General features: G+C 39.5%; 1 protein-coding gene across 2 annotated transcripts in view; it reads right to left on the bottom strand.

The window, feature by feature from the left end:
• Positions 1-12,962: 12,962 nt before the first annotated feature.
• Positions 12,963-24,562, bottom strand: part of CSRNP3 (cysteine and serine rich nuclear protein 3) — a 117,646-nt gene continuing 106,046 nt past the window's right edge. For both annotated transcript variants that reach the window (XM_063429688.1, XM_063429689.1), the window contains exons 4-5: positions 22,582-22,878; positions 12,963-15,983 (exon numbers count right to left, since the gene is read on the bottom strand). In XM_063429688.1, coding sequence (XP_063285758.1) covers positions 14,946-15,983; positions 22,582-22,878 — 1,335 coding nt within the window. In that variant the 3' untranslated portion in view covers positions 12,963-14,945. The remainder of the gene's footprint in view (positions 15,984-22,581; positions 22,879-24,562) is intronic.

The following is a 24,562-nucleotide window of genomic DNA, read 5'->3' as shown; positions in this document are numbered from 1 at the left end:
CATCTTGGGTGGGGGCTCTCTGCTCCCGGGACTTAGACATATATGGTCTTAAGTGTTGTTCAAGCATCAAGCAATCAATCCTGATTCCAAGTTAGCCAATTTTAATACAGGATATCATTATATGACACCTATAAGCTTGAGCCTTGGAATCAAGATAAATTCTATCACATAAGTGACAGGGGGAAGAAGCAACCTATAGATCAGGTAAGTGAGAGATGGGGGAAGAAGCAACCTATAGATCAGGTAAGTGAGAGATATGGGGGAGAGGCAACCTATAGATCAGGTAAGTGAAGGATGGGGGGCAGCCTACAGATCAGGTAAATATGGCATGGGGGGCAGACTACAGATCAGGTTAGTGAGGGATGGGGGGCAGACTACAGATCAGGTTAGTGAGGGATGGGGGCAGCCTACAGATCAGGTAAGTGAGGCATGGGGGCAGCCTACAGAAAGGGGCAGCAAAGAGAAGGAAGGGTCTGCAAGGAGCAGAAAGGGGCAGGAAAGGACAGAAGGAGCACAAAAGTAAAAGAGCAGAAAGAATCAGGAGCACAAATGTAAAGTTGGAGAAGGAGCAGAAAGGGTCAGCAAGGAGCTGCAAGGTACAGAAGAAGCGCAAAGATAAAGGAGCAGAAAGAATCAGGAGCACAAAGGTAAAGTAGGAGAAGGAGAAGGGACAGAAATAAGCAGGAAGGGGCAGCAAGGAGCAAACGGTAATGTAAATGAGCAGAAAAAATTTAGAAGGAGCACAAAGGTAAAGTAGGAGAAGGAGCAGAAAGGAACAGAAAGAATCTACAAAGAGGCAGAAAGGGTCAGCAAGGAGCAGGAAGGGACAGGAGCACAAAGGCAAAGTAGGAGAAGGAGCAATAAGGAGAAGGAACGTAAATGAGCAGGAAGGGGCCTCAAGGAGCAAAAAGGAGAAGTAACAGAAATAAGCAGGAAGGGACATCAAGGAGCAGAAAGGGTCAGCAATGATCTGGAAGGGGCAGAATGAGCACAAAGGTAAAGTAGGAGAAGGAGCATAAAGGAACATAAATGAGCAGAAAGGGGCAGCAAGACGCGGGAAGGGTCTGCAATGAGCAGAAAGGGGCAGCAGGAGCAGGAAGGGACAGAAGGAGCACAAAGGTAAAGGAGGAGAAAGAATCAGGAGGAGCACAAAGGTAAAGTATGAGAAGGAGCAGAAAGGAGAAGGAACAGAAATTAGCAGAAAGGGGCAGAAGGAGCACAAAGGTAAAGTAAGAGATGGAGTAGAAAGGTATCAGAAAGAGAAAGGAGCAGAAGGGTGCAAAAGAAGCAGAAAGTAGCAGAAAGGTAAAAAAGCATAAGGAGCCAAGGAGGAGAGAAGACCGTGTCAGAAGAAAAAGACTGTGTCAAATGAACGAGAAGAAAAGGAGATTGGAGCAGGAAGGACAAGTGAAGTGATCCCTACACTCGATTCTGGATACCACATCATAAGGCTTTGGTACCTGGGCCTGGCAGGGAAACTTTGGACCTTATCATCTCCCTAGTTAATAAATGTGTTCACTTTTATTTACTGAGTGTCAGGAAGCATTGAGTGCCTCTGGGTAGGGATGTGTTGCTGATTGGCTGACTGCTCTGTTGGCTTAGAGCGTCAGCTGACTCTAGTCAACCAGCGGCACCCATGCCTGACGTCAATCTGCATTTCCAGTTTCAGAAGCTGAATACCACTGAGGGACCTTGAGATCTGGAACTAGAGGAAGCCTTTGGGGTTAAACCATTTGAGAGTGGTTTAACCCCTTAAAGGAAAGAGAGCAACCACGGGCCTCTTGGCATCATAGCATTTTCATTTACATGAAGTTGTTATGATGACCAGAATTTTCCTTTAATTTGATTAACCCCTTAAGGACACATGACATGTGTGACATGTCAGGATTCCCTTTTATTCCAAAAGTTTGGTCCTTAAGGGGTTAAAGGAACACTATAGTGTCAGGAATACAAACGTATTCCTGACACCATAGTTGTGAAAATGGTATTCACCCTGGCTTTATGTGGTAATGACTATGCCCCTACCCTTCAAGACACTGTGAAAAAGGGGCCAATCATGGATGTCATTACAATTATGCCTCCCCCCTGGAAAAATTCCTGCGGACGCCCATGGGTGTGGGCCCTCTTCTATCTGGAGATCTCCTTCCCGCTCTTCCCTGCTCCCTCGCACGCAGTTTAGTGATGCCGAGTGCCAGAATATGATGTCATATTCCAGCGCCCGGCATCACTACAGACGGCGCGCAAGGGAGCAGTGAGGAGCAGGAAGCCTGAGCTCCCTCGCTGCATCCACCTTCCTCTCCTCCCCGGCCGGGTAACTTTTAGCAGAGTAGGCACCTGAAATGTGGAGAAAGCAGGTGCCTACTCTGCTTTCACACTAAGCATGCACTCTTGACTCGCCGGCCCACAAAGTCGTCCATTGTGGGCCACGAGTTTGACATGCTTGCTGTAGCCTGAAAGGGCTTTTCCAAATTGATTTCCAAAATGTTGGTAGCAGAATTGTCCTGATGCCCTTTAACTATAAGTGTTTAGCATGGATCAGGAAAAAACATTCAAATCATTCGTTTTCCAACAACAAGCTTCAAGGTAAGTAGCAATATGTTCTCTGGAATGTAATGTTTGCTGGCTTCCATCAAACACAGAGTAATTGGTGTATCTGCTATATGGTGTAAAGGACTGTATAGGCACCATACCACTTTATCTCAATGAAGTGGTCTGGGTGCAGTGCCCCTGTCATTTCACCTCTGCAATGTAAGATATTGTCATTTCGTTGATATGGCAATGTTTTGACTAGAATGCTAAATACTCCACTAGTGTCTGTCTTCCTGATAGCCACCACAGGCGATTCCATTTGTGAGAACCGATGCTTCTCATGGCTCGTATGTGCTTCTTGTCCCAAAAGCTTGTATGTGCGTATTTATGACAAGCATTGGATTGGACAAAAAGACAAAGAAGCAACACCTAAGGGAGGAGGAGAAGTTGGCAGCACAGAGTGAGTTGCAGAGCTGGAAAAAGAGGTAAGTAAAAAACTATTTGCCCTTTTTTTAAATTTAGCTTTGGGGGAGGGGGTGTAGAATCTAAATAAGGACAAGAACACTATACTGTTATGAATATGTGTTTAACACTACAGGATTCCTGGAAGTGTGATTCTTAAAAAAAAACTAAAAAACTGCTTGTTTTCAATGCCCCAGATTCAAATCGTGACATGTACTGCTGATTTTTGGGTTACAGAAATCTATCACTTGAAATTTTACGTACAACTTTTTTGTGCCGATGCTGCACAGATAGTTTGGAACTCTTCAGGAAGTGTTGCAAGACAGACAGAAAATCTGTATACAGTACATGCACAGCACTTGCTGGCCTTGTTCTGTGAGCCTATATGATCAGCTACCTCCTCTGAGCTGTCATTACTCCCAGCGATTTCGATTTCATAATGCCAGCTCTTGCAGATGACTACCGTAGCTCCAGCAGGGAAGCTATCTGATGATCTGACATGCTGAAAACATAGCATACAAGACCAGTGTCACATTGAATGTGAATGAGCTCTGATGTAATACCATTCTAGTAGCACTATTTGTTTATGGAGAGTCCATGACTGTATTCTCTGTTTTACTTTATATCTCCAGTACACCTGCATGTACAACGTACATTATTTCTGCACGTCTGTCCCCGTATGACAAAGTCAGTTAAAAAGAACGAGAAATATCAAACTTGCAGCAGCTTGTCAGTTAAATACAGAACCCATTTGGTTACTTCTATATAACTTAAATGTATTATTTTTAGTATATAATCCTATAATATAACCCCACACACTGGATGTAATATAACATTATGAGATTTCATCCAGTCTCAGCACATTGATCTTTTAGTGATGAACCAAACGGTGTAAATCAGGCCATTAAAGATTCATAGTAACTCAGTCAATCTTTTTATTTTCAAATTGTTTTATGGTTTGGCAGACTGGGTACCGTTGATGCTTTAAGAAATGACACAATGGTGTTTAATGTGTGTAGTTAAAGTGCAAACGGTGTGTGCATACACATATTCAGCTGCTGCTTCACCTGTGATGACAAAATAAGGGCCACCGCATGCCCCACTCTAGTTACTACAAGTTCGTGGGGAACACTGTATATTTTGTCTAGACCTCTTCACCTGCTGAATATTAGGAACGAGTTTTCTGCCCTTCCATGATGAAGGTAATGAGAAAAAAAATAACAGAATGTCCCTAAACGTCTCAATACTATTTGTTCATAACCGTGACATTTCTGTGACAGTTGTCATGATGAACTGGATCATACTCCCAGCTACCAGCCCCTATTTATAATACCATCCTCAGAGTCTTCATACACTGAGCTGTGCCTGAGGGCATGCGTGTTGTGTGCCCTCGCTGGGAAGATAGCTGTCAATTATTATTTATTTGAACAGATTCCTGCTTAATTAAATGTGTTCCAACTGGGCATGTAATGGCATTCAATAAATTATTGTCAGGGTAGGATTCCTTGAAAGATGGTTAGTTTTTTTTAATTTAAACTATATGGTGACTCAAACAGTGTAATTGATGTGAAGGAGTGACCGTAAGAATTGTAGCAGGTATCTCTTAGACAAACTGCTTTGTCTCAGTTGAAACAGCTTGCTCAACGCACTGCTCCCTTCTTGTGGCAAGACTACTATCTCTTCTCTGATGACTGCTCTGCATAGGCATATAAACAAGAAAAAGTGGCCAATAGAGGGAAAAAGAGGAGGAGCAGTAAAAAAATATATGTATTTATATAGATATAGTTATATGGATGTAAAAAACAGAAAAAACTCGTATCTTGTAATACCTTTTTTATTGGACTAATGTAATTTTTTAATGACAAGCTTTCAGGAGAACATCCCTTTCTCAAGTCTGAAACATTGATCCGTGCATAAAATCAATATGGCTGGCCCTAATTACCAAACATCTTTTTTCCTATCAATCTTCTTTTTTTTTTTTTTGGTGCCACTGCTGGAACCCTGAATATCAGAACAAACACATATGTCATGGCGCTAGTCGTTTGTGGAGTAATGCTTCCGAGTATTGGTTCAAAAATGTTTTTGGGGTTTTGAAGAAATCATGCCTATTTCATTATACATATGGTTAGCAAATCTTTTTTTTTTTTTTCTTAATTAGGACATTGTAAACAACGTTCAGGTGGTAATAATGAAATGTTCAGAAATGTTAAGGGTATGGTCATATCAAAACTCTCTATCTATTGCTAAACTTAAAAAATAAAACAGCAATGGAGCAGCAGGGTAAGGAGCTATGCTGCAGGCGACCATGATCTTCTTGGTCCCTCCCATGACCAATGCATATCATGTCCTCTGGAAACGGAGGCTGTCTACCATGTAGATATGAAGTCAGAACATATGGGGGAGTCATGATAAATACTCCTATATAAATAATAATGCTTTGTGTCACACAGGTCATACATCTGTCCATTTGCTCAACATTTTTACAGGTAGATAAAAATTAGAAGGGAAACAATGTTGTAACCATAGTGAAATGAATGAAAGCTTTTCGAGTCAGTCTTTAAATTAAAACAGTCTATGACTGTTATATCAGTCTATTCTGAAGAGCTGTAAATTGATTATTTAGCAGTATATGTTTCATAGTTACCAATTTATTTGTCTGTTCCTCTCTCTCCTATCATCTTCTTACTTTTCTGTATTTATTTGCTCCACTTTTCTTTTTATATCAAATTGCTATGGAGACATTATCTTCACATTTAAGATACATCTACATAATTATTGAAATAATTTCATGCAGTTGGCTCGAGCAAATAATTTAACATCTATACTCCTCAGGTCCCTATTAATTAAGTAACCATGTAGGGGCTGAAAGTTCTAAGTGTGCTTTGCACTGTGCAAGTGTGTCTAATGATGTGCATGCCCTGTATGCACTGGCACTGGGGATCTAGAAGGACAGGAGAAAACAAGTGGAGATGGTGCGCAGGACCCCCAATTACAAACCGTCTTTACAAATTTGGGCCTCTTTGGAGGCATGGATAACTTAGTTACAATGTGTGAGCTGTTTATCAAGTGATATGGAGAATTAATTGTATATTATGGAGACTAATTATATATCCGTGTTGGCATGTACTTTACAAGTAACGCCAAGCCGCCATAGCAAGCCAGTAACCAACCTCATGCTGATGAGTTGCATTAACAACGAAACAGCTGTCCATGAGTGGTTCACTGGCTTTGCTCCTCTTCCTGAGTTGTGTTTCAAAGCTGTTGTATGCAGCAGACACATACTCCAAGGAATCCATGTTTAAAGTGGAATTGTGAGGCAAAAATTTGGTTCTTTGTTGAGCTCATTTGCATATGCCTACCCAGAATCCCTTGCAGTAGTGAGAGCACTGTGGGAAAAGCTAGTCTTATGGCTTGACTGGTGTGTGTACTTGTATTTAGCAATGTATTAACTATATATATATATTCACGGGGAAAATAAAGTGCACCCTCTTTGAATTCTATTGCTTTACATATCAGGACATAATAGCAATGATCTGTTCCTTAGAAGGTCTTAAACTTAAATACAATCTTAGATGAACAACAACACATGACATATTACACCGTGTTCGTGTAAAAAATAAAGACGCCATGTGTGAAATTCTAAGTACACCGTTACTGCTTCCATATGAATTAAGAGGCTAAGTAGCAGACAGGGGCTGCTAATGAAATTCCATTGATTAATTGATCATCAGCAAGTGTGACCATCTCTATAAAAGCCAAAGTTTTAGCAGTTTGCTGGTCTGGAGCATTCAGTTGTGTGTTAATACAATGCCAAGAAGGAAAGGCACCAGCAATAATCTTAGAGAAGCAAGTGTTGCTGCCCATCAAACTGGGAAGAGTTATAAGGCCATTTCCAAACAATTTAAAGCCCATCATTCAACGAAAAAGATTATTCAAAAGTGGAAAACTTCAAGACAGCTGCCAATCTTCCCAGGAGTGGAAGTCCCAGCAAAGTCAACCCAAGGTCAGACCGTGCAATGCTCAAAGAAATTGGAAAAAATGCAATATAATGAGTTACAACTCACACTCTACATACCTCAATTAGCATATTAAATGTTAAAGTTCATGACTGTACAATTAGAAAGACTGATTAAGTATGGCTTGTTTGGAAGGATTGTCAAGAGAAAGCCTCTTCTCTCTAAAAAGAACATGGCAGCATGGCTAATGTTTGCAAAGTTGCATCTAAACAAACCACAAGACTTCCTTTGGACATACGAGACCAAAGAGGAGGTTTGTCCATAATGCGCAGCACCATGTTTGGCGACAACCAAACACAGCATATCAGCACAAACACGTCATGACAACTGTCAAGCATGGTGGTGGAGGGGTGATGATTTGGGCTTGTTATGCAGCCACAGTGCCTGGGAAACTTGCAGTTATTGAGTCCACCTCTGTATGCCAAAGTATTCTAGAGTCAAATGTGAGGCCATCTGTCTGACAGCTAAAGCTTGGCCGAAATTGAAACTTGCAACAGCACAATGATCCCAAGAACACCAGCAAATCTTCAACAGAATGGCTTAAAAAAAGGAAGAATCAAGGTGTTGCAATGGCCCAGTCAAAGTCCAGACCTCAACCCGATTTAAATGCTTTGGCGGATTCCTAAGACAGCTGTGCATAAACAAATTACAGCAAACCTCAATGAACTAAAGCAACATTGTCAAGAAAAGTGGGCCAAAATTCCTTTACAACAATGAAGAGATTGATAAAGTCATACAGAAAATGATTACTTCAAGTTATTGCTGCTAAAGGTGGCTCTACAAGCTATTGAACTATAAGGTGTACTTTTTCACACATCGTTCCTCCATTTTTGCTACATTTTTGTTGAATAAAGCAATTTTTTCCCCATGAGTAAACCCTCATTATTTTTGCCTCAATTAGGTGTTTATTAAAAAAAAAATCTGTGAGCTTTGAAGTTGCTGTTTAGTGGACAAGTGAGTGTGCTTGTCCTTGTGTATTGTTTAAATTGGCCCCAGCAGCAGTACATTTATGCATGTTCAGGTGAGTAAAGCCCCTAGTTTCATATATATATATATATATGGGAGTCTAGGCCAACTCCTTGGTTTTGCACCCCTCACAGGTGCCTCATTCCAGGGCCCTATATAGCCTTGTACTGCAGAGTGCCCAAAATGAAAATGTTTCCCCCAAGGAAGTGGGTAACCTCATAAGAACAGACATTAGTCTGTGAGAATAAGACCTGCCAAAGATGGGGTACATTGACGTTGTGGCAGGCTTATGCAATGTATGCGATCATATACTGTAACTAAACCCCCATTATTTTTTCCTAGGTTAAGTGTTTTTTTTTTTAAAAAACTAATACAATCTGTAAGCTTCAAAGTTGCTGTTTAGTGGAACAGTGAGTGCACTGGATCTTGTGTAAAACTCACAGAATGTAATTAAAGAAGTGTATTTAAAGAAACAAACCATAGGGGTGAGAGGGTGAGAGGGGGGGGGGGGGGTTAAGTTACAGTATATGGTCATAGGTTGCATAAGCCTGCCACAACGCCAATGTACCCCATTGTTAGCAGGTCCCATCCTAGCAAACTAATACCTGCTCTTATGAGATGAATCCACTTACTTGGGAAATCCTTCCACCTGGGGCTCTTTGCATATATGAATAACAACACACACAAGGACAAATGACTCAGGAGAAAACTTTCAGATTGGAGTTTGCTTTTCAAAAATCATCGTTTTATCACAATAGATTGCATCACTTTTAATATTTACATTTAGACGCACATGTGTATTCTATAATAGAACCAGGTTTCAGAGAGCAATCATCTTTCACTTTGATGTTTCTAAAAACAGCAGTTTCCAAGATATATATAGATATAAAAAGTAGTCAGAGCAGATGCAATAATTTTAACAGCAAGGCAAATCTACATTTCAAACCAACGTTTACATAACATATATTATATTAATATAAAGACAGCAAAAATACTGAAACAGATCAAGAGGTGTCATATTGCATTATAAACTTAGAAATCCTTCGGAAACTCACCCTTACACACATCAGCACCCCCATCGCCCCTTCCAGTACCAGTGAGAAGCAAAAGTGATTTCATTGTGCACCCTCATATGGCAATGGAAGTGTTTAAAATACCTTCTTTGAAATTAAAAGAATATGAGGTAAATAGTGTGTACACGTGTACAATCACGAATACACTATAAATACTTTAGTAACTTTATTCCCAGTGTGACTGCCTTTTCACATTTTTAAGGGAGCAATTGAAAATACCCCAGATTCTAGTTTTCTATCTGTGGACTAAAACTCTGCTGAATGGCTGAGAATGATAAGAGTTTTACCTTCAAATGCAGCTACTCTGCCTATAGTTACATAAAACTGCAGCAAAATAATGAAAATGAGTATGTCGTATGACATGAGATTAGGTTAAGGTAATCATAAATTGCACTTTTTAATCTTTTTTTATATATATGTTACATTACATTTACATTATTAACGTGCCCTATTACATGTTTACAATCGGCTACAATTATAAACATTAATCTGTCATTGACATGGGGTCACTGAAGAATGGGATGTTTTAACATGCAGTACCACACATGACCACTAGGACCTTAAGGCCTCAATTTAGTATTTTTGGCTGAGCTCTTCAAATTATATATATATTGATATATGTTTCAGACACTTATTTGTATTTTATTATTTTTGGAAAACAGCTTACCCAAAAATAGTAAATTGTTTGAAAAGGCTTATCCAAAAATATTAAATGAATTGTATTAGCTTGCTTCCTGGGCAGAACGTGCCAGTGTGCCTTTGGTAGTGATGCAAGTACCTATTCAATGCAAGTACCTATGCAAGTACCTATTCCTTAGAACCACAAAGAAAACTGTTATCCCTTAAAGTGGTTGCAGAATACGCTTGCAACCGTTTTAATTACAAGATTGAACTGGAAAACATTTCAAAGATAATACTAGCCGTTGCAAACTATGTGGCCATTAAAATGATGTGTTATAGATTGCCAATCCTCCCAAAACGTAGCAGTAAACTTGTTATTTTTTCCCCTTCTCATGCATGTTTAATATATAGTCTAGTGTTCTGGGCTTATAATCCTATATACAGTACATGTTAATATTATCATATTACTCGGCATGTTTTATTTCCCAGATTAAATATAACAGCATAACATATTTAACCCCTTCACTACCAAGCAGAGTGTGCTTAAAAAATATTAGCATTACATTTATTTGAAAAATTGGATGTATAGCCTGCACATAAATATATGATAAACAGGCATTTTTGTTTTGTATAGATTGCTTTTCAGCCAAACATAAAATTAATATTGTATGTATATTTACACACATTTTATTTTCCAAATTTCCATTCATTCCATTTATCGAACTTTTAATTGAACGAAAAAACTTTTGATAAAATACATTATCCCTTATCTTGTGATAATTCATAAAGGGTCTGAAATATTAGTGAAAGAGCAAAAAAACTATTTTTCATCACTTACAGTAGGGGGTGACAAAAAAAGATATATAAAAATGGTCACATACCCTGTTTGTAGGTATTTGTAAGGATCCCTGTGCAATGAGTAGCTGTACAGTTTACTAAAACTGACAACAGAGTATAAGACGATTGTGTGCAGTTGAGTATATGGCTACATATAGTAAGTACATTGAAATAACTTTTTTTTAAATATATTATATTTAAATTTTTTTATAGCAATCAGCATCTATCTCTGTAATGCTAATAGAGTCCATATACATTCCATCCTTACCGTCTAATGGTTTTATCTTTGAAATGTTGGCAATTTAGAAGAGGAGGAAAGGGCCATTTATAGCTCATTGGTAACATGAAATGGGTAGAATGGGTTATCAATTCCTGCAGTATAATTGACGGTAAGTGAGGCTTTACGGGACAAAGTTTGCTTTGTGTTGCAAATGAAAGTAAAATCCTGTATACACATTTATGGTAGTGAAAGGGTTAATTTTCCATTCAATTTGTTGAATAAAACAAGCGCAGCAATAAAACAATAAAAACAAAAACAAAAAAAACAGAACATATATAAGAAGAATCAGAAGAAATAAAAACCCCTCCAAATTTACAACAAAAGCAAATCTTAAATAGGTGCTTCTTATTTGCTAACAGGCTGACCTCCCCTATAAATAAGTGATGGTGGAAATGATTTCAAATGCAAAATGACTTTGAAAGAACTACGTTAAAACTATGGTTTCAAAGTTCTTTAAACCTTCACACCTCTCAAGTGGCTACAAAATGCAAACATATGAAAAAAAACCCTCTCTCTCATTAGGAATTCTTACTGATGATAATACATAATTATTGTACATTGCAATATCCAAACTCCATGGAATTATTCCCTTAACCAGGGATAGGCAACCTTCGGCACTCCAGATGTTTTTGGACTACATCTCCCATAATGCTCTTACACCCATAATGCTGGCAAAGCATCATGGGAGGTGTAGTCCAAAACATCTGGAGTGCCGAAGGTTGCGTATGCCTGCAGCCTAAACCATAAATTGTGGTCAGTTGACACTTGGTTATTTTTGAGTAAATTATGCAACGTGATTGTCAACTTGCTCTGATAATAAAACCCCATACAGTTACCTATTAAAACATTGAAGGAACAAACAACGTCCGCATCATGCTGCTTTGGTGTACAATTCACATAATGACTAAATGAACGGTGTTTAGTCTAGGAAGCTGAATAGGATTGTGGAAAAGCTTCCTACACTTTTTGTCAATTCCTGGTAATTGATAGGCACTATTGATAATTGATAGGGAGTAATTGATAGATAATTGGTAATTGATAGGGATAAAATGATACGATTTTCACAATATATTCTACTACAAGCCCATATGATATAGTACATACTATTCTGGTTATCGGAAGAATTAGAAAGCAAGAGAGATCTAGTAACTTATATCTTTGCAATATTTCTGCAACAGGAGATTTGTTTTTTAAAGCAAAAGATTGCAGCTTTATCTTTGTTCTATATGATAGACATGCATGCATTATTTTAAATAAATGTTCTGTTTTATGTTAGTTTGGGGCTCCATAGCTCATGGGTTAGAGCACTGGTCTTGTGTTCAAATCTCACTGGGGCCTCTTAGACTCCCACATCACACTCTTACATAAAGAGAATCAACACAGTAAAGGAGCAGACTATATTTAAAAGAAGAAATACTACCACAACAAGAGGACATAGTCTTAAATTAGAGGACAAAGGTTTAAAAATAATATCAGGAAGTATTACTTTACTGAGAGGGTAGCGGATGCATGGAATAGCCTTCCAGCTGAAGTGGTAGAGGTTAACACAGTAAAGGAGTTTAAGCATGCGTGGGATAGGCATAAGGCTATCCTAACTATAAGATAAGGCCAGAGACTAATGAAAGTATTCAGAAAATTGGGCAGACTAGATGGGCCGAATGGTTCTTATCTGCCGTCACATTCTATGTTTCTATGGGGAAAGTTCTCAAAAGGGAAAAAAGGTCAGTTAAATATGAGCATGGCTTGGAGGAGTTTTCACTATGAACCGGAAGTGCGTCACCGCAGCCGGGCGTTGACTGAGGTAAGGGAGCAAGTCTTTGCTAAATGGTTTGATCTGTTACCAGGGAACCAGGCCATGGTAAGGGATTTTTTTTTTTCCCTAAACTGAATTAAAGCATAGAATATCCACGAAGGTGTTTACATGAGGCTGAAGGTCTAGAGACTAGGGATACCCTTACCACAGACCTCTGGTAACCCTAGAGAGGTGGATTTAAATGATTATATCCCTATTACTTATCTCTCTGTATATACCCTTCATTTTATATATATTTTTTTTCCTGTGTTCTTTTTTCTCACCATTTAACATTTCTCTCACTATTCCTTTTACGTTTTAGTTTTTGCTTCTGGAAGATCACACTAGGCTCTGTCGTAACCAGTGCTGTACTTCCATAAGGGCTTAAACACATAAAGGGGAAGATTGCTACCTCTTCAGTTAGTTCTCGTACTGCCAATCCATACCCGTTTGGAACTAGTGTGGTATGCTTATTATTGAGCATCTCACTCAGGGCTGTTCCCTCCATATCAGGCTACACTGTTTAATTTGTCCTAGTACTTTTTAGAGTTTCTAATAAAGTTATTTTGTTATTTATTCATGTTTTCTCCTTTAGGATCTTATTGGAGTGGATTGGAAATTTAACCTTGTGGTCACTTTCTCTTCAAGTGACATCTTTAGTTCTCTACTATTTATTGTATTCCCTAGGGATATCCCCTACTTTTCCAGTCCAGGTGACTTTTTTTGTGGGTTAGGTACGGGACGAGGGTGTTACACTAAACCCCTATCCTTGACCGCTCCCCTTCTTTTCAACCAGGCCAGGGTTCTCTTGGCTTTATAATAACTACAGCAGGCTGTAAAATTTATGATGCTTGATGTAATCTATTAAGGAGGGGATTAGGATAAGGGTAGGCTCGGGGATTGTTTATGGTTAGTTGGTCTTTAACATCAGGGGGCTTAGTGTTAGTGTTAGGATGTATTTATTGTTGGTGACTTTATGTTAAAGGGGTATAGAGATAGGAGTAAATGCCTTCAAGATGTTGTTAGTTGTAAATCCCATAATTCTAGGCCAACCCCTAACCATAGCTACATCTTAACTTACACAATGAGATTACTCTGCTATATCCTACATCATTAGAGTATTGTGCTGTAATGATTCATATCCGTATATACAGTACTATAATGTGAGATTAAAAATCCTCATTTTTTTAAAACAAGTTATCATTTCCCCCTCTCTGTCCTAATCACCCCATGTCACTGTTGCAGGACGGTTCCTGTGCCTGAGATTGCCTCTTTCCTAGGTAGAGGAAGTAAGAGATTCTCATGGCACTGACTGACCAATGATCCTATATGACTGCCTGTTTTTCATAATATTCCAGGAGTCAGATCATAACGTGACTTATAGTCCATAGCAGCCAGACGCAGCAGCCTTTCTGTGGTTGTAAGCAGCTAATACAGTTACCCAAAGAACTGGTAAATCAGTAGAATTCAAGCAGATTTTGGTTACTCTTATTCTTGATCCTTCGACTTCGAAAAAAAAGAAGGCGTACGATACAACTTGTATAAAATCTCTATTGTCTCAAAAGGATTAACAAGAAATCACTATTTGTTTTTTTACTAAAGATTACAATTAGATGCTCTAATAGGAGCAAGTATAATTTATTTCAATCCAATTTTATTTATTTTTTATTCCATGCCTCAATTATCTAAGGCATTTTAATGAATGCATTTAAAGATATGTCTTTATCATACCCCACATTTAACGTTATTTATTTTTGTGGTCATGCTCTGACTATCTCTTGATCCTCTTTTCTTTGTTTATAAACATGCTGTCCATTTGTATAAAAAAAAACAAACACAGAACAATATACACTTAACTTCCATAAATAAATCACATAAAGAACAGGTATTTTTTCTTATCACAAATTCACGTTAAGTTTTTGTTATCCTCATTATCGCTAGGATTTCAAAATGTACCTTCTGTGATTGTGTATCAAGCCTGACATTAAAAAAAGGCCAAATTTAAATTCAGTGTTGCACAGACCCTGTTAATGCAATCAACAAAGATATGATTTTACCAATTTGGCCAATTTCACATAGTTTGACATGGCTACTTTGTAATAGATATAAAGGTTAACATATATTTAAATCAATATTTCCTAATAAAACAATGTATTTAAATAATTTTTTTTTTTTTTTCACATTTTACGATAAACAGTTTTGTTGTGCGTTGCCATGGTCATGTCACAAAAAAATGCAAAGTTTTACCAAATAACTCAAGAAGAGAATTTTTTCTTTCCATTGTTGATGGTTAAAAATTGCTGAATTGTACTAAAATCGGTATAAGTTAAAAAGTAAAAGAGATTGTAAATTAGAGTTCTCTTTAAACATTAAACAGGTACAGTCTCCACTACCGGAGACTTGATGCAGTCTTCAAGAAGTTTACTTGTTTCTGGGAGTGCTATGGCATTTTCAGTAAGAAGTTCCGGTACATGATTTCCATTTAGGTTTGCAACAAATCCATCAGTAGGGGAATTTTTTAAATAGGAGTGATACCCAACTTGAGAAAGACTTGATCTATGTTCAGTGTACAACGCGCTTCGTGGATTACCATTCTCATTATCAGAAGTTGCGTGACATACTATCACTGATGGGTTTGCCGCAGGGTAATGCGAAGTATTGTAGACATTGTCGGGTTGTCTTGTGTAGTCAACAAACTGGTCAGCTCTCATACTGTAAGGCACCAAATTAGGAGAAACATTTTTTACCAAATCCCTTTCTGGATAAGCCTCCATGATCTGATTTGTTGGACCAGAATTGTGGTTCTCTATTTGATAATACAGCGTAGAGTTGTTGGCGTAATACGAATGATTTTTTAAGTGATTTTCATGCATTGTGTTGTTATCTGGATAGCACAGGACAGATGGCAAAGGAATACTGTCTTCATGGGCAGCTATAACATCACCAAAGTCATCAGATTTCTCCTCTTCGTCATCATCATCATCATCCTCATCATCGTCCGTCTCACTTGGAGCTAGACTTTGTGTGCTGGAATCTGTAACGCCGCTACAATAGCTGCTTCCGTCATCTTCATCTTCACCGCTGCAGTCCAGGTGGTCTGAAGTCTGAAAGTGCATCATAGTTGATTGAGGGTCTGATTCTATTTCAAAATTATCTGCCATAGAATATTCCACAGAGTGGCTGCCTCTTTCATCCAGGGAACTAGCAAGAGAGCTGACATCTCCATGGCAACCATTGCCTGCGTCAGCTGCCGCAGCTGCCTGCTGTTCTCTATTCTTCTCCAATTCAAGCTTCATGATTGTGTGCAAAAAGTGTGTCCTTACACGGATAGGATTAAATTCAATGCGTCCCGCTGTATTACTGCATCCTTCCTTGGTACATCCACAAGGAAAAGACATACGATCCACCTTTGGAAACAGAAACAAAGATAAAACAAGAAAATATATATATGTAATGAGATATAAAACATTTTGTAGATTCTTTGCTACATATTGTAGTGGAGGAAAAATGGGTAGTGAAATGTGCTGGTTTTCAAATAATACATATTTTGAGATTCAGATGAACTATCAAGTGGTAGTTTAACCAATGATTAATTCATAGAATTAACCCTTAACAATAGTATATAGGCGACGAGTATATACTCTGGAAATCTGAAGGTGGTTGAATGCACACATTTGTCTACAAGCCAAATTTAAATTATTAATCTGAGCGTGAGGCAAACTGCTTGCATACATGTGTCACTAGTATTTACAGACAGAGATATTTTAGGAGCAGGTTTGGAAATGTCTAAAAGCCTTTTTGCACATTCATACTTCCCAACATTGGTTGGTAAAGGAATGGAATGCGGGTGGCCTTGGGGGGCAAATTGTGTAATTAGTGGCCCACACAATGGGCAGAGCCACCCCTTTGCCACTAAAGCTTTGCTTCAGCTATATATAAAAAAATATATTTTGAAAATACATTTTAATTTTTTTTATTTTTGTGACTACATACTGACATTTGCTCCTCTACCTGGCCCACTGTTATCACAAATGCAAGGAGGACATGAACTTGGACTGGGTGACATGGTTCATAATTTTCCATGCAATAGGTGATTAGAAGAAAACTACCTTAAGCTTTCTTTACGCGTTATGTTTAAGTCTCTCTTATCGCCTTTTTAAAAATCTGCATTTCAGTTCTGAACTTTCTTCTGCCTCTTTACACATATGGATCAAGGTCTCTCTGTATACTCCCTCCTTTGCTCTCTCTCCGGATCACATACATATAAACAGACTTATCTACTAGCCACTCGTCCACATCCCTCAACATTAAACAGTTCTTATTATGCTTTGGCACCATCACTATACACTCTTAGTCATGAGTCCTTGTCATATCCCTTTGGGCCTCACCATCCATTTTCACTGATCCTGAGTTTCTATCACACTGAATGACTAAAAAGAAAGATGAAGCCACATGTTTTTTGAACCACCTCATGGCTATGTACTATAGCTTGCTTTATAGCCAGATATAATGTAGTGTTTTATATTCATGTATATTCATTTTATACAACAATATACTAATGAGAAAAAAAAATGTGCTTAAAAGGACACTTAAGGCAAAATGCTACAGAGAGCAACATACACACACACACACACAAACAAACAAAAAAAAACAACAACAGATATGACAACAAACAATGATTTTTTGCAATCAATATAATGAACTTTATCACCATAGCTCCTGTTAGTTCTTTATAACTACCAAGAGAAAAAAAAATAAAAAAAAAATGGGAAATTGCCATAACTCCCTTGGCAACGTTTTCACTATCAAGTTAATATTCATGCACATTATAGCGATGAGCAGTCTTTATTCATCTGTAAGAGAGGCCAAAGGGCTTTATTGTGTTTCAGTTTATCTGCAAGGGTTTCCATAATAGTGTATCCCTGTGTTTGTGAGAATACCTCTTGAGTGTTTTTGTAATGATGCTTGCAAGTGATTGTGTGTGGGTGTATTCTCGTGTGTGTGAGAAAGGGATTTTCCAAAAAGAGAAATCTAATATTTATGATGTTTCCTTTTTGTATTAAAACATAATAATGAATAAAAAAAAATAGAGAGTAACATGGAAATTCTGTATGTTTTACAGTGTGGTGGATATATCAGAACAATAAAAATAACTGAACAAACAATGCATACTAATAGAATCTACAAGTTTTTTCAGAAATTAATTAGGAACACTTAAAACCAGCAATACATGACTTAAAACCTGAAGGCTACCAGTTTGATAACTCTGTTAGAGCATTGGGTCAACAGGTTGTTATATTATGTTCATTTAAGGGAATTTTTACATTTAACACCAGTATTGGTGTTATGTGAATAATGTGCATGCAGTGTTTTTGCAGTTATAAGGTTCATCATTATTTTGCATAAGAAGATAAAATGGTAAGAAGATCTTGCCAGAATCTAGCCTGTAGGTATCTTTAATGTAACTGGCATGGATGTGTAAGAAAATAAGCTATTTTTAAAGTCTTGCATTGTAGCTCTGCAGGGATCTGACACCCATTGCATAATAGCAATGCATTTAATCTTTCAGTGTTCAGAGACTTAAATATAGTTATTCCCAAAGGTTATAAATTAAACCTTTATTTTTCATCACAACATTTTCAAGTGATTTATCAGCTATATTATCAATTAACAAACCGCTATTACTTAAATGGACACTATGGACACCAAAACAACTTTAGCTTAATGAAGTAGTTTTGGTGTATAGATCTCACTGCTCAATTCTCTGCCATTTAGGAGTTAAATTAATTTGTTTATGCAGCCCTAGTCACACCTCCCTGTGTGTGACTTGCACAGCCTTCCTAAACACTTCCCATAGAGAGAGATCTAATATTTAAACTTCCTTTATTGCACAGTCTGTTTAATTTAGAATTTCTTATTTCCTTCTCTGTTAGTAGCCTTCTAGACCCTGTAGGAACCACCTGTGTGTTATTGAAGTGAAACTTACAGAGCAGGAGATACATATATCTAAACTAAATTCAGAAATAATTGACAATTAAACATTTTTTTCATGCAGGCTTGGACAGTCATGGCCAAGGGAGATGTGGTTAGGGTTGCATAAAAAGAAACAAAAGGGATTTAACTCCTAAATGGAGAACTAAGTAGTGAGGTTGCAGGGTCATAATCTGTACACTAATACTGTTTAATTAAGCTAAGGTTGTTTTAATGCCCATACTATCCCTTCAATACATTTAGCACACACTAATAGTGAACTAAAAAGTAGCAACTGCTAGTGCAACTTAAAAAAAAATAAAAAAATAAAAAAATGTCTGGGCAAAGCAAAGGAAAGTATGCTAAATAATTAACTCTCACAGTGCTGTATATATGGTGCATGCATTAGTACAGTACTGCTGGAGAAAATGCGAAGTGTGCATTTATGCATGCAGAATTTTTCCATTAGATTGCCAATTGCGCACTTACATGCATGAGGCATCATGGGAGAGTAACTTTGTTTTTGAACTTACCTCTGATGCTTTATTCATGCCAGTAAATTATTCAATCTGGTATGTGACAGTTCCCCTTTAATCAAGTCAGACTAACTATATGACGATTTGCAATGGTTGACTTTCAGACAATGGAATAACATTTAGTTCACTTGACAAAAACACCGTCATAGGAATATTCATTCATGGCTTACCACATAGTGTTTACTGTTTAGAAAAGTATAAAGTAAAAAGCTTAATTTACAATTAAATTGCTATATCATCTCCACCAGTATCACGTTCTAATTAATACAAAATAGAGTAGGGGATCATCTGCTAAATACAGATCAAATGGAAAAACATAGCGTTTAACTGTGTGAGAGTAAATGAAGATGTATAATGTACAATTGGCCACTCACAAATTGTTAGATGTAAAACAGCTTTGAGTGAAATCCTTTTCTTCAATATTTTCTATGTTCATCTTCATACTCCCATCAGTAAATCAGAATATTTGCTCAGTGGTCTGGGTGCCTGGAGTGTCCCTTTAATTCATACTATGTGCTGCAGCTGAGCTTGAAGGTTATTGTTGTATTGTGGAATGCTCACGATCGATAGTCATGTCTGCACAATGTGGATTTCACTTTGCAGTGTATTACAATGTAAATGAAATGATGCATAGAATTTATTTTATTCTCTCTGCTTCTGTGCTGGTCCTAACCCTACTGCATGGTATAACATGTTAATTTTGAATTTTTTTTAACTATCTCTGTAGAACAGGGGTTCCCAAATAATTTTTCATGTGGAACCCTTTGACATAGTGTATCAACATCGTGGAAACCTCCCCCCCTCCCCTCAGGAAAAAAAACAATAAATAAAATTGAGCTGTTTTTTGTATGTGCCGGTGTGTGTCTGTGTGTCAAGGTGTGTGTATCTGTATTTGTATTTGTATTTGCCAGTGTGTGCATCTGTGTGTCAATGTGTATCTGTGTGTGTGTATGTATCTGACACACAGATACACACACACACACACACACACACACACACACACTGGCACACAGTGGCACACATATACACACACCTTGACACTCAGTGTGCATCTGTGTGTGTGTGTGTATGTCTGTGTCTGTGTGTGTATCTGTGTGTCAACATGTGTGTATCTGTGTTTGTATGTGTCTGTGTATCAAGGTGTGTGTATCTATGTGTCAAAATGTGTGTATCTGTGTTTGAATGTGCTGGTGTGTGTGTCAAGGTGTATATATATATATGTGTTTGTATGTGCCAGTGTGTGTATCTCTGTGTCAGTGTGTATCTGTGTGCGTGTATGTATCTGACACACATATACACACTGACACACAGACACACCTTGAGACACAGATACACACACTCAGATACATACTGACACACACATCTTGACTCACAAATACACACACACTCAGATACACACAGTGACATTTACACACACTTGCACCCACAGATACACACACTCAGATACACACATTGGCACATACACACAGACACACTCATATACACACACACTGACATACACACGCACACATAGGCACATACAAACACACTGACACACACTGGCACATACACATACATACTGACATACACACTTAGATACACACAGTGACACATACACAAACCTTGACACACAGATACACACGACACACATACTCTTTGACAGACACACATACCCTCTCACTGACAAACACACATACTCTTTTACAGACACACTCACCACTCACTGACAAGCACACATACACTCTCACTGACAAACACACATATACTCTTTGACACACAAATACATACAAACTCCCTAACAGACACACATACAATTTATAATTGTTTTAAAATTTTACTACACCCAGCCCCCCTACCTTTGGGAGTGCTGGCATGGAGTCTCTATGTTTCATTGGACCAGTGGGGCTGCTGGGCTGAGCGTGTGGTCCCTAGGGTCCAGTGGGGCTGCTGGATTGAGTATGCAGTCACTGGGGTCCGGCCGGCGTCGAGGGAGCAGTTATCTCCCTGCTCAGCTCCCCCGTGCGCCTCTTAGTGATGTCGGAGCCGGAGTAACATCGTATTCCGGTTCCAGCATCACTCCTGTGCGCGCGAGGGAGCTGAGAGGAGAGATCACAGAAATATGTAAAAAAAACAAAATGTTTGCTGCCACTAGGGGTAATTTAATTCAGTTTTTTTTTTTTGTTCATCTGTAATCAACAATATGTTTTATTTCAAGCAGGGTAGTCCACGGAAGTAAGAATTGTTTGAAATTCAAAGTGACTTTAAAGTGAATATTAGTTTTAATGGCTGAAATAAAAGCCAGTTTGGTTATTTTGGCCAGGCATTTTCAATTCACTTTGAAATTACCGACAGTTCTCACCATAGTGAATAACCCTGAAGATGTTTCAGCTTGGTATCATTCATGACCTCATCTGTGTAATCTGTAATTCATTACTGGAGCTCTGAGTTAACCAGTGGTGTACCACGAGGTGTAGGGTAAAGAATCTCCTGTGGATATTATTCATGTTTTGCATAATTACTTCTTTGCCTGTAATTTGCAATTTGATTTCCAGCTCATCACTATTCAGTTTTTAGTAAACATTTGACTTTTGCCCTTTATAAATTCATGGCATATACTTTTCCTCCCTAATATTAGATAATTAAAGGGACTCTCCAGTGCTAGGAAAACAAATCAGTTTTCCTGGCGGCACTGCAGAATCCTGCAGTGCCCCCATCCCATGTTGCTGAAAGGGTTAAAACCCCTTCAGTGACTTACATGAATCCAGCGCAGATGTCCCTAGGCGCTGAGTCAGGCTCCGCCCATTCTGACGTCAGCAGGGGAGACCTAATGGCCGCGCGCGCATTAGACATCCCCATAGGAAAGCATTAGTCAGTGCTTTCCTATGGGGATTCTGGCAACGCTGGAGGTCCTCATGCATAGCATGAGGACGTCCAGCCTCATTTAAAACACTTTTCGTGTTTTAAGAACCTGGAAGTCCCTCTAATGGCTGTCTGATAGACAGTGGCTGTCTGATAGACAGCCACTAGAGGAGGACTTAACCCTACAAGGTAATTATTGCAGTTTATAAAAACTGCAATAATTACAGTTGCAGGGTTAAGGGTGATGGGAGTTGGCACCCAGACCACTCCAATGGGCAGAAGTGGTCTGGGTGCCTGGAGTGTCCCTTTAATAAAAATGCTATAAACTAATTTTACAAAGAAATTGTGTTGGCATATCTTTTGAATGCAGATTCACCTTTTGGATTTTTTTTTTAAATATTTGTGCGGCCATTGCCATTTATATCCTGCACTTAATATATCTCACACAGCTAGTGTCTTTTGTTTTCTGTTTCTTTTCTGTAAACTTTTTTCTTTTTTCTTCTTTAGCAATGTAACTGGATATAACATTGGTCCACTAGAAGCTTAATAATATGTAACATTTGTTCACCTAATAATATTTTTTGGCATCATAAAAAAAACGTGCTATTATTTAAGTATGCATTATTCTCATTTTAAAGTACGCATTATTCTAGCCACCCACCTGACATTTTATGCCTGCAAGACTACAAGTACAAGTTTCTGGATCACAAAATATTCTGCAATCACAGCCACAATCTTCTCTGGATAGACGGATGGCTCTAAGCTCATGTTTCTCTTCCACATCAATCTTTTTCACCCCCGATGCTCGAAGCAATGCTCTCCGCTTCTTGGTTGGCAGAGGTTGAAGAAAGAAATATTCATCTACCTCGGTGTTGTCTAAATCAATGTCATCATCTGAAATATCATCCAGTGTAAGGATGTTGGCTTCTTCAGATTCCACAGTGCCATTTTTGGTTATCTGAAAGACAATGGGAATGCTTAAAAAGACACCTCACTCTAAAACACATAAACACATCACTAGTCTAACACCTATTTAATTATTAACTGGGAAGTCTGATATAATCCACTCTCCATCTGATTCTTAATGGCTTTGTTTTTGAACAGCAGTGTTCTAAGTTTGACTAAACCTGTTTCTGTTGCTCCCAGAAAGAGGCCATCAGGGGCGGACTGACCGGTCGGGCACTTCGGACATGGTCCGAGGGCCCGGCCGGGAGGGGGGCCCGCCATTAGGGGGCCCGGCCGCCCCTTTAAATGCTGCAGCCGCCTGAGCGCTCTCTTAAGAGCCTCAGGCGGCTGCAGCTTCTCACCTCCCCTGTAGCGTGACCGAGCTGCACTCCGGTCCGCGGTGCCCGGCCGGAGTGATAGGAAGGTGCACACTGAGTGTGCACATTCCTGTCAGTCCGGCCGGGTACAGGAAACAGAAACTCCTGTTCCAGCAGGTTTGACTACTTACTCTGAAAGGGGGGCCCGGCCCGGCCCTCCTGGCACCATAACGACTACACAGAGCAGTAGTGGTTATTGTGCATGGATTATTTCTTTAAATAATCTACAAGTGCCCCAGTAGCCAGCAAGCCAGCCAGCCCACAGGCCGGCCAGCCAGCCAGCCCACAGGCCGGCCAGCCAGCCCACAGGCTGGCCAGTAGCCAGCCAGCCAGCCCACAGGCCACCAGTTAGGCTTACAGCCAGCAAGCCCACAGCCTGCCAACCACAGCCAGCAAGCCACAGCCTGCCAGCCAGCAAGCCAACAGCCTGCCAGCCGCAGCCAGCAAGCCCACAGCCTGCCAGCCGCAGCCAGCAATCCCACAGCCTGCCAGCCGCAGCCAGCAAGCCCACAGCCTGCCGGCAGTAGCCAGCAAGCCCACAGCCTGCCAGCAAGCCCACAGCCTGCCAGCTGCAGCCAGGAAGCCCACAGCCTTCCAGCAAGCCCACAGACTGCCACCCAGCAACAGTAATTAAGGTAAGAGGAGCCAACTTGGCCTAGGTATCAGCGAGCTATGTTGTGTTGCTATATTGTGAATAGGAACCAGAGTGTTGGAGAGACCCCCCTCCAGGCCCCATTAGACTCCATTGAAGTCTCTAATGGGACCTGGAGGAAATTCTTTCTAACACACTCTCTAAAGGACACTGAGATAGCCTCTGCTAGAATGCTCCCCCCCCTCCATGGCCCATTAGCCCTCAATTGTAGTCTCTACTGGGGCCTGGAGGCGACTGTTTCCAGCAGGGACACTGAGATGGCCTCTGTTAGAAAGACCCCCTTCCAAGCCTATTAGACTCCATTGTAGTCTCTAATAGGGCCTGGAGGGGATTCTTTCTAACACACTCTCTAAAGGACACTGAGATAGCCTCTGCTAGAAAGACCCCCCTCCATGGCCCATTAGCCCTCAATTGTAGTCTCTACTGGGGCCTCGAAGGGATTATTGCACTTTTGTTCCTTGTGTCTAAAGATTGTGTAGGGTGTGGCTGGAGGCGGTGCATGGAGGCGGGACATGGGTGGCGCTTGCTGCGGAGTATGGGTGGGGCCTGTTTGGGGGCCCTTGATTTATTTTGCCCGGGGGCCCTGAGGGTTCTCAGTCCACCCCTGGAGGCCATGATGCATCAGCAGCAGGAAGTGGCTGCAGAAGCCTACAAGATGCAATGAAAAA

The sequence above is a fragment of the Pelobates fuscus genome, chromosome 8 (genome assembly GCF_036172605.1).
Source record: "Pelobates fuscus isolate aPelFus1 chromosome 8, aPelFus1.pri, whole genome shotgun sequence".
NCBI classification, from domain to species: domain Eukaryota; kingdom Metazoa; phylum Chordata; class Amphibia; order Anura; family Pelobatidae; genus Pelobates; species Pelobates fuscus.
Note: the sequence above shows the minus strand (reverse complement) of the source record. Positions and strands in the feature narration are given on the sequence as shown.